Source organism: Tachypleus tridentatus, chromosome 2, assembly GCF_004210375.1.
Source record: "Tachypleus tridentatus isolate NWPU-2018 chromosome 2, ASM421037v1, whole genome shotgun sequence".
NCBI lineage: Eukaryota > Metazoa > Arthropoda > Merostomata > Xiphosura > Limulidae > Tachypleus > Tachypleus tridentatus.
Genome location: NC_134826.1, coordinates 94,800,842 through 94,812,846, shown reverse-complemented (window position 1 = coordinate 94,812,846; position 12,005 = coordinate 94,800,842). Strand labels below are relative to the sequence as shown.

General features: G+C 31.3%; 1 protein-coding gene across 1 annotated transcript in view; it reads left to right on the top strand.

Annotated features, from left to right (window-relative positions):
• LOC143244593 (neurofibromin-like) overlaps positions 1 to 12,005 on the top strand; it is a 141,182-nt gene that overhangs the window by 35,713 nt on the left and 93,464 nt on the right. Inside the window, 9 exon segments of the mRNA XM_076489559.1 lie at positions 1,055 to 1,186; positions 1,755 to 1,948; positions 2,621 to 2,804; positions 3,074 to 3,260; positions 4,336 to 4,409; positions 5,287 to 5,299; positions 5,302 to 5,441; positions 8,625 to 8,713; positions 9,333 to 9,440. Of these exon segments, the coding sequence (XP_076345674.1) occupies positions 1,055 to 1,186; positions 1,755 to 1,948; positions 2,621 to 2,804; positions 3,074 to 3,260; positions 4,336 to 4,409; positions 5,287 to 5,299; positions 5,302 to 5,441; positions 8,625 to 8,713; positions 9,333 to 9,440 (1,121 nt within the window).

The window sequence follows — 12,005 nt, the reverse complement described above, 5'->3', positions numbered from 1 at the left end:
ATATCACAAACTCAGTAAAACTAATGACTGTGTTTATATGTGCTGTTTCAGTAATTGTTTTAGTTTAGTGCACACCTTTATATCATTTCCAACATACAGAATTTCATATACTATGTATTCAAAAACCAGAATTTTGTTACTTGTGATAAATAGATAATAATTTTTCCTTACTAATGTTTGGCCAGTCTGTTAAGTGCCTTGATTGCCATAGATAAGGTAACACATGTATAACTGTGCTGTTAGAGTTAAGAAATGTGTTTCCACCAACCAAAAAACATAGCCTTCATTTTTTTTATCACATTAACATTTCATTTACAAAGGTATTTTTAGTAAATCAAATATAATAATTGGTTTTGGTGATCTGATTTTATATGTATTTCATTAATTGAAATCTCTGGAATCTAAATGTTTGTGCTTTGGTCTTACCAATCAGTCATTCTGTAATATCTTACAAATTAGTGTAACAAATATTAGGTATGGTCTACTAGCTAGAGTGCTTGATTCACAATTTGGAGGATCCAAGATCAAAATCAGCCCTTGAAAATGCTTGTCTTTTCAGCTGGAGTGTATTACATTGTGATAATTTATTCCTCTGTTTGTTGATAGGAAATGACACAAGAATTGGAGGTGGGTTTGGTTGAACAGCTGCTTTTCCTGTAGTCTATCACTTCAAAATTATGGATGGTTACTGCTGATAGCTCTTGAGTAGCATTGTGCAAAAATACAACAAAAAACAAATATCGATTTATTGTTAGGTTTTCTTTTACCTGTGAAATGGTATATTTATGTTATTCTGTTTTTGAAAGTCTTTGTGTGACTGTATGTAATCGCTTTTTCATTTTAGTCATTCCTTAATTAGCTTTTAATATTTTGTATGCAATCATTTTTTTTTCTATTAAAGTGTGAGTAATGAAAATATAAATGAGATCTTAAGGAAAATTTAGTCTTGTTGGTAGCTAAAGAAATTGTTTTCATATATATTTATTTAAAACTGTTTTTGTTTCTTGTTTTGTTTTTTGTGTAATTTAAAGGTATATCTTGGATCTTTGAACAGAGTCTCACACTGAAAGAGAAAGTTAGCACCCTAAAATTTAAAGAGAAATCATCAGAAGATGCACTGAGTTACAAAAACTTGTTATTATGGATGGTTAGATTGATTCATGCAGATCCCATGCTGATGTTAAATGTATGTATAATTTATTAAAATGTTCAGTTATTTCTTGCTCCTAATGTGAAGTTTGATAGGAGGTATATAAAAATATTGCAATCTATAATAAATAAAGACTAATCAGTGATAAAAAAGATGAAATCAAATTGATCTACAGTAAAGAATAAATGGATTCATTTACTACAACTTACAAACCTAGCCAAGGTTAAAGTACAAGGTAACAAAAATTCAACAATGTCACTGAACAACAAATTTTCACAAACATCATATTTTACTCCAGATATGTTGCAGATTAAAAAGGTAGATCTACTAATTGACAAATGTTATTAAAGTAAGAACAGAAATGAGACAGTAATGCATAAATATTTATGTCAGAGGAACCACAATGTGATGTGTATTACATTTTACTGTAGAGTTACAAGTCTGTTTAAAAGATAGATTAAAATGTTTGTGGATATAATAATTTTGTCCTTTCGGTCAAAGTATTAAATTATATTTCTGTTCATAATGTGAAACAGATTTGTTATTGAAACAAATATATGTTATAGAATATATGTTGAGTGATTTTGTTATATCAATCTCACAGAATCAAGGGAAAGCAGGACATGAGATACAAAGCAGTACCCAGGAGCTTATCAATGGTCTTGTAGCCCTTGTGCACCAGACTTCCATGCCTGATGTCTCACAAGAGGCCATGGAAGCTCTGTTAATTCTCCATCAACCTGATAACATTGAGATGTGGAATCCTGAGGCCCCAATTAAGACCTTCTGGGATGTAAGGTAGTGTTTCAGATGTGAATTGACCATCTCTGTATTTAATACTTCATTTCCTGTTTATCACATTTTTTTACTTGTGTCCTAATGATTTAGGGGCTTCAGCATCAAAGTAAAGACATGGTATTTATCACTTGATATATGAAGTGTTTTTATGATATATTGATAATATGCAAATGTTAACTTATAGGAAAGTGATATGATAATAAGTTTGTAGCACCTGCATTCACATCATTGTTTTCACAGTAATGTAGGCTGCTAACCATAATAGTGATAGTTTGAATGCCTAGATATAATAGTGTAATGATTGTTTAATATATTAAAACTTCATCGATGTAGTTTAGAAGAATTCTGAATAATATTTTATTTTTGAGTTTCTTGTATTTTAGTGGTAAATGTAGTTTTGCACTTTCCTATTATATGAGTAACACCTGGCACAGCATAAAAAGCTTTAATGTGTATTGCTTTATAACTTGCACCAGCAGTGTTTTTGCAATAGTATTCTTATTGAAAAGTTGTAGAAAGAAATTAAACAAATATACTGACTATATTGAAAAAATTTTTCTAGGCTGAATCTCTTGTTGTTGTCTGAATTATTTTCTTTCACATTAACAAAACATTATATGATGGTACTGATTACTACTAAATAGTTTATTTTTTGGTGCCATGTTTCTCTAGCTCACAGGTTCTGTTCTCCATATCTCAGAAACTCATTCAACATCAGATATACAACTACTCCGAGATTCTGAAATGGTTACGGGAGATTTTGAAATGTAGAAATGCTTTTCTGTTAAGGAATAAAGATTATGCCAATTTGGGTAGCCATGTAGCTGTCTCTAGACAGGCACACATAAAGCTTGAGGTCAGATTTAGTTCTTGAGATAGTAAATAATATGTCAATGTTAAAAATATAATAAAGAGAAAATACATTTAAATTTCATAGTGTTTGGAAAAGAATGAGGATTTATTATTTAGTACATTTAATTTGACTCTTTACAGTACAAATATTATTTTAAGATAGATGAACAGATAACACAATACAAGTATTATTTTAAGATGGATGAATAGATAATTATTAAGATAGCTTTTGTTTAAATTTTTTAATACAACATTACTAATTTTTGTATGTAGGTGGTTTTCTTCATGTACTTATGGAGCATTGAAATAGATGCTGTTCTTGTGACAATGTCCTGCTTTGTTCTTTTGTGTGAAGAGGCAGACATTCGTTGTGGCCAGGATGACTTGTCTGTAACCTATTTACTTCCAAATTATCATGTCTACCAAGAGCTGGCTGCTGCAAGTACTGTTCTAACAACTGGTAAGTTGTATTAACACTCAGCACCATTCCAACAATAGATAAATCAGGTTCACATTCGGAACTATTCTAACAACAGATATCAACTCAACAGTGTTCTTATAACAATGAAATTAGATTTTCATCAATGCTGATTTAATGACATACAAGTTAGACTCATATTCACATTGTTCTGGTATCATTTAAATCAGATTCACATGCATCACTCTTCTAACAAGAGGTAAGTCAGACTCACTCTGACATTTTTTAAACTAAAAGAAGTCATATTCATCCTAAGTAATATTCTAACAACAAGTAAGTAATATTCTCAGTGACATTGTTCTAACTACAGCTTAGAAATAAAATAGAGCATCAATGTTATTCATGCATGCTCTCCTGTCATTTCAGAAGTGAATGTTGAGCTTTACTTGTGTGCATAGCTTTTCAAATGCAGTGTGGGAAGTAGCTGACATAAATGGGAGATGGATGAATGCTTGGACAGACATCACGATTTGCAGTATATATTTGTGTGTGTGTGTGTGTGTGTGTGTGTGTCACAGAAATATTGGTAATATTGAACTTTTACAATACCTTACCCTTGATAAGTTAATTCTAAACTTAACGTGTAGATGAAAAGATTTCATTTTTGGAGATTAACTTCATCTCAGAGGATTTGTTTTAGTATGGAAGAAATTTACCAAAAATCAATGAGTCATTCAAGTATTCAGGAGAATAATGATCATTCAGTTGACACCTGAGTTTGTGCAACAGAAACTTATCCAAACAAACATACAAGTAAAACATAAAGATTAGAAAGTTCTAATTTTTGACTAGTCTTTTTCAACAATGACTAGGAAATTAATAGAACACTTACATTTTTGTTTCTTTTGAAAGTGCTGTGTTTTAAAAATGTGTAAATCATTGATTTATAATCATTAATGAATTTCAGTTTATTTAATAGTTTACATATTCACATATTTTAAGAAAGCTGTAAACTAAAGCTATTGGTTCATAATGATTGATGGATTTCACCTTTCTTAGTAGCATATATATTTTATTCTTATTCAGTAAAGTTATAACTATTTGTTTACATCCCTAGGGCGAGCAGCTTTACAGAAACGAATTATGGCTTTGCTCAGGAAAATAGAACACTGTACTCAGGGATGCTCTCAGGTAAGTATGACCTGAAAAGAGATGTTTCACACTTATTCTTCATGGTTTTGTATTAGAGAAGGAAATGTATTTACAAATATACACATTGTTCAATGTTACCAATTTTCCTGCTAGCCATAAGGAAGATGGACATTTCCAGCCTGACAAATTTATACTATTGTTACTAATATATGTGTTACTACTGTGAAGTAGATGTGCTATGTTGAGTTATTTGTCTGTACACCAGTTCAGATTTAATAATATTTAATCACATTATATATAAATAACTAACTTTTCTAGAGTTTTTGTAATCCTCTACACCAAGATAAATTTCTTTCAATTCCACATTTTCTATTTAATGTTTGAGTGAAACCTGTGTTTGAATTTATGTATTTACTTTTATCACATCTAGTTAAATGAAAATTTGATAAATTGAAAAAGATTGGTTACAAGCTATGGCTAGTTTTTTTAAATTTAATCAATGGTTAATATGTTTTATCCTAACAATATATAATTCATAATTTTATGCTTGTACAGGGGCATAGATGAAAGGATAACCTTGAATTTGTCCCACAGTAGCCTCAATCATACGTATGATGACCATACCAGAATAAACTTGAAACATTTAAGCAGGAAGAACACTTTGTCCATTACATTATTCACATATTTAATTCCTGACTTGTTTAAGATAAAGCATATTTGTTATGGAAGAATATACAACAATAATAAAGCAAAACTTGAAACTTTCTGTATCTATTAAACCACCTTTTTGATTTATACTCAGGTTGTATTGATACAAAATATTTTGGGTTTCTATGCAAAACTGAATTTAGTAATTTAAAATTTCCTTTCTTATTTTTGTTCATCTTTATCTAGTTTATCTGTTTTATTCTTGTAGGCATGGGAGGATACATTTTGAACTGGGAGGCTGTCACAAAACTACTGGTAAGCTACCCAAAATCAAAGTTAGAAGAAGGTCAAATGTCTGAGGGTTTTCATCGTACTATAGGCAAGAGGAGAGCTTCTCACCAAAGTGCAGAACATGACTTAGAGGTGAGCTTACACCCATGTAAATATGATGTTAAGTAGAGGTAAGCTTAACCCCAGGTAACATGATGAACGTGACTTTGGAGGTGAGCTTATACTTAAGTAAAGAGAGCTGAACTTTGTATAAGGTGGTCTTATAGCTGAACATATCTCCATATAACTAGGACTTAAGAGGTGGGCTTATCTCAATGTAAGTAGCTAAGTAGTGCAACTATGTAAAGAATTACTTGATTTTTATATAATATTAAGTATTAACTATCCATGTTTTTGTTGTAAGTTCTTCTTCGTCACTTTGCATGATAGGAATAGCACAGGCTAAAGTTTCTGTTTCATCATATTGACATTGTGAAATTTCCCAATACAAACGAAAGAAAAATAGGGGGTTGTTGTTAACTTCATAACTTTTCAACTCTTCACTGCATTATTAATACATGGTGTTGATATTCGTATTCAGTCCCATTATTTTGATCTTCTAGGCAATTTTCAACATTTTACAACATTTGTACAGTGATAACTAAATAGGCAGTTTGCATTGTGCTAGGAGAACCAACAGCAGTATTGATTTAAGATACTATGTTAGATATTATTCCAGTAATACTTGTTGACTATCAGCTAAATGGTCAAATCCAGTAGAGTACTTACATCCTCTCATAAGATTAGCTTGTTCAGTGCTGCCCTTTATATGCAAACATTTTCTTGATGCATGCCAAAAGCTTTGATTTCTCCCTTCATTGGAATAGTTCATTCGAGTTTATCTTTTATGCAAATCATCTTTAACCAGTGTTAGTGTAGTATGTTCATGTGATGTACATGACTCCCTCTACATTCCTCTACTGAACTGTCACTTCTCGTTTGGTAGATTTTGAGTGCAGGCATTTTCATTTGTGTTTTATGATTCCAATGTGAAACATTTGGAATTTTTAGTGATGTCGAGAAAACCCACTTGTAAAAACGGTTCGTTTGTGTTGAGAAAATTTGCGAACCTGACAATGACAGAAGGTCGAAACGTTGCTTGCTCCTCAACGTAAAAAATTTTCTCAACCTAAATGAGCCGTTTTTACATATACATTTGGAATTTTCTTTAAAGTGGTTTTAAATTTTGTATATCACCACTTTTCTACACAGTTTATTATTGTCACATCTTTGCACTGGTCTTTCTGTGCAGTTTAGTAAATAATGTATTCTGAAGGCATTGTTTCTACTTCAAAAGTCACATCTATATCAAATCTTCTATCCCAACCTTGAGGTGCGAGTGACCCAACTGTGAATCTTTCTGGTTTTGTCCACTGGGAGATTGAATGATACTTGTGTCACCCTTCATACCCTGAAGTTTCCCTGTGCTCTTTTTTAAACAGCTGGCATTCTTCTGCAGGACAATGATTTTGATCATCTTTTTTCCTTCTCCCAAGTATGTCGTTCTTTCCTAGTTCCAGCCTAAAGATTCAAGTAGGCCTTTTCCAGCTTTCACAGATTTCCTCTATTTCTTATTCCCCTCATCCTTCTTTCTTGCACGAGCATTCTTCTTAATCCTTTTTGGCTTTTCTTCCCTCTCCTTATATTCAGGTTCACACTGATCAATTTCTCTCACATTTGGGTGAAGGAATCAGTATTTTGCACCCTGTGTGAGCCTCTGATCAGTATACCCTAGCTTACCATTGGGTGGAATATCAGTTTTCTTGGTAACCAGTTATTGGATTTCTTATTGCCACTTTGGGGAGTGGCTCCCAAATTAATAGTAACTCTGTCTTGGCTCAAGTAAATTTTCAATACATTATCTCAGGGACTTATTTTGTTATTCTGAAGAAGAGTGGTCAGCTGTTTGAAAGTACTTGAGTTTTGGGTCTTGTGTAAAAACATTGGTAGTAACTTTTCAGTGGAAACTAAATGGATAGTTTTTTTTTGCTTGAGGAGAAAGTACAGCAACATTTATTTAAAATACTGGGTTAAAAATACTTTAGTAACATGTTGTTCTGTAGAAACTAAAGGGACAGTTTGTGTTGCACAAGGAAACTAAATGGGCAGTTTTTGTTAAAATGCTTAATATCACAGAAGAACTATTGTAAAATAATATATTATGTCTCTGTAGTGTTAGAGATTAGAAAGTGTGACAGTTGAATGAAATAAAAGTTTCACTTGGTGTTTTCCTTGTGCTTATGATAAGTTAATATGAACTTGCAGGTACATGGATAATACTATATTGTTTTGTTTGTTATTGCTTCATTAAATATCAAGGTGAATATCCAAATATGTGTATGATAGTGAAAAAACAGTGGTTTAAAAGACATTGATAAATCACATAAAAAATTACCAAAACTTTTCTTTGATGGGGGTTCTCTTATCTGCAGAAGTTGTGCCTTTATTCCCATGGAAGGCAGATCCACTTATTAAAAATGCTAGGTTTTGTTTTTTATGTGTTACAGAAAACTTTTTTATATAGACATATGTAGGAATATGTATATGTATTGGGATGGCAATTGGGAAGTATAGATTGCAATGATTTTCAATTTTGTTGTTGTTCTCAGTTTATTAAAGGTTCCAAGAGCTTTCATATACCTCCTGTTATAGCATGTTGAATGGTGTTAGTTATGCTTAGTTTCTTATTTTTCACTAGTACTTTATTAGGTTGTAAAAGAAACTTCTATAATTATCTCTCTTGACTCTTCTCAATGAAAGTTTTAATAGTCTCCTACTGTGCATTATGTTATAGGAAGAAGCTATAGAACTTAGGCTCTTTTTTTTACTTATTACGAAATCTTCGATTTCCTTATGTCAAAAAATGTTTGATATTAGTGTGTTTGTTGATTTTTAGTATTTAATGAACTTTAATTTCCATTTTATCAAGCTTCACATTTATTTTTTACATATTTTAAAATTCAATTGGTATAACTATTTTTTTTAAACCCGTTTCTTAATGTGGGTGATCATCTGTGAAAACCACGATAGGATATTCTTTCCACTGAGAAGCTATAACTATGTAAATTAAACAGACACTAATTATATCTGCTATTACCAGCACACACAGATTTCAGCCAGTTACACTTGAACTTGCACATATATTGAGCTTGATTTGTGCATCAAATAATGGTACTTTGTTGCATGTAGGTTACTAAAATAGGAATTGGAATTTATATGACCCTTCTCTCCTTTGTTTTTTATGTTAATGTTTAGAAGCTTTCTCATTCATGACAGGACCAGCTGAATGTGTGGGCCAACATGACTGGATTTTTATGTGCTTTGGGAGGGGTCTGCTTGCAGAGAAAATCTCTGTCTAGGCCTAGGTGAGATTGTTAGTTGAGTAAACATTTTTATTTCTTCCTAAAGTTCATGTTATGTTTGTGAAATTGAAATAATATTTTAGTAGTCAGTGAAATTCAAATTTATGAACTCTTTGCATCTAACGTTTATGAACAAGGGAAAATATTGAATAGGTTAACCAATTCTTCTGTTTTTGAAAGAAGTGTTGTGTCTTTAAATAATCTGAAAGTTTTTATGGTTTACAAGTATAAGTTATCTGTAGATATTAAAAACGAAGACTTAAATGTTTTCAGTTTGCCTGCTTATACATCATAATGAAAAATAATATTAATTGAAAAAGAAGAGTCTCAGAATTTACATTGACGATGATTGCTTTTGGGTTTTTTTTTTCCCTTTTTTATAAATATTTTAGCTTTTAATATTACTAAACTCTTAAATATAATATTGTGAATATTGTTCTTATTTTGTTGTCATTCTGATCTTCACTTAATGATTTCTGTAGTTCCTTTTGAGTGAGTTAATGAATGGTAAATGACCTTTTGGTACTGATCTTTTAGATAACTTCTCTCTTTAATAGTTCTGTGCTTTACCTCTTTTTTTTGTGGATGAACTAACAACCTGTTTTTTTACTTGTTTAACCAGGACCTCACTCTACCTTTACAGTATACCACACTCATCACTATCACTTGATTCTCGAAAAAGCAGTATGCTAACCACTGGTCAAGATACTCAGTATTGTCCAGTCACTCAGTAAGTATAATGATGTGATCTGTATACTTTAGGTTTGTACACTATATATTAAGAGCTGTCACTTTCTTTGTTAGAGTTTAATAGTATTATGTAAACCATAGATACCAACTATTTGTTTTATGAATTACTAAGAAACACAAGTAGATACCAGGTTCTTATGTAAGGCAAATGGAGATAATAATGAATGTTTTTTACAACTTTTTATTAATTTGTTTTATGGGAAATGAAATAGTTATTACTGTGCTGTTTGTTATTAATTTCATTGATAACTGTGATTTTGAAACAAAACATATTGAACTATCTTTATTTATAACTTTTGTTCACAACTGATAAAATATCATTGCATGAAACTTCCAAGTAAAACATTATCAAGTGTTTACCAAAAACACTATCATGCCTATGAATTTTGTGTTGTCATTCTGAATGGTGATGGGCTTAAATGGTCAAGCCAGAAATCCTAATTGTTCAAATTTAGTTATCTCTAAGTTAGAACTGCTGACTAGAGAAACAGTAACTGGTCAGCAGCATCGTTCAATTTGAAAGATGATACATGGGCTAAATGGTTAATACAGAACCTTTTATGACTCGGGTGTAACTTTCTCTAAGTTAGAAATGCTGCCTAGAAAAAGAGCAGCTGGTCAACAGCATCTGTCAACCTGAATGATAACATGAGGTAAATGATCAATCTTTATGGCTCAAGTATAGTCATCTCTTAGATCTACTGACTAGAGAAAGAACAACCAGTTAATAGCATCTGTAAAATAGTATTAACACATTAGCTAAAATGGTTAAGCCAGAGACTCCTATGTCTCAGATATAACTTTCCCCAAGTTAGAACTGCTGATTAGAAAAAGAGCAACCAATTATCAGAATCTATTACCTATGCAGGTAAATTGTAGGATTGATTATCTCATTTGTAACACCAAATGCATAGCTTGTCTTGAACCTTGGACCTTTCTATCAGAAGTCAGAGTGCGTAACACTAGATCATATTCATCCTATTGTATTACAAGCGGCTTCAAAGCCACAGTGATTGAATCCTTCATTATGTCATACTTCATGCTCTTTATTCAGGAAAGACTATTAAACAGTATCCCTAAATATGAACGTCTTAACCATTGTGTATAAAGCAGCTTGTTATGTTGTTTCATTTCATGTAATTCAGAACAGTCTTTGGTGATTGGTTAGGTATGCATTATTGCTACTTAGTTTGACTTGATAAAGTTTTGTGTTTGCTATATGGTTGATCATTTCATGTTTATTTTGTTAGTTTTTTTTTGTTTTAAGAATTTTCAAAAGGAAGTTGTTAGTATACTAAATAAACTCTAAAAATATCATTTTTCTAATTTTTCTATTTATTTTCAAGATGGCTTTTCTTTCTCTAACACAAAGCTATCTCAATCCTTGTTTGCCCTCTAAGCATTGCTAAAAATAATTTTTTTGCAATAAGCACACCAGTCTTTATACCTCATCATTTTCTTGCCATTTCAGAACATGTACATATCATGTGATTACTCTTCATCAACAGTGCTGTGTAATCTATACTGGCAATGTATTGTTTAGATGTGTGTTTTTCACATGTGGCTACTGTTTATGAACATGGTTTTTGCCATTTAAATTATTTTTTTATTTATTTCTTGTTACTAAATTACAAGAAATCAGTTTGAGTTTGCAATTAATGTAAGTATGTCTTCCCAGAAATCAGGTTCAATTTCATTTGTTGCAGAGGTACAGACCTTAATTTGCAGGGAGTTTGTTTCATGTTTTCAGCCAGCAATTTCTTATTATTTTTGCATGACAATGTTTCTAAGGAAAAATATAATCAGTGAGTAGATACTTCAGACTCACATTCTCTGGCACCTTCCACCAGTTGCCATACCATCACATCATTCTCTTTGGTGAAGAATTGTTTTTCTTCTCAGGGGATCTGTGGCAAGTTTTTCAATGTGTACAATTCATTTGAATTACCTGGTTGATATATGCGAGGTAGGCACAGCTCGGATGCCCTTTGTTGGGTTTTGCACTTAATTACATATGGGAAAATTATGTATTTGACATCATCAGTTAAATATTTGTGTGTCATTTGTCATCTAAGTGACTTTAAATGTACTTAATATTACTTCATATTTTTGGTCAGTTTAATTGTTTTACACTGCATTAATGTTATGTACTTTGTAGCCTCAGTACATTTCATGGTTTTGTAAGTTCATTGTTAAAATGTATGTTACCTAGTTGTGTGTCAGTTTCTACTAGTAACATCTAATTTGTTGTCTGTACAGGTAGCTTTTTTTTTTCCATTACTGTTAACTATAAGCCTTTTCATCCCCATTTTTGTCAGTGTCCTGTGTTGTCCCAATTAATATAGTGAAATTGTTGGTTAGATATTGATTATCACTGTGTTTTTTAAGTAATTTTATTTTTTGTGCATATTCTTTATTATTAAGTACTTTGTGAATTAGATACATTTTGTTGTTTTGTCCATTTCATATTTATAAGTACTTTGCTAACTTGGTATATTTAGATAGTTTATAATTTACAAGTCATTACTACTAGTAACATAATTCA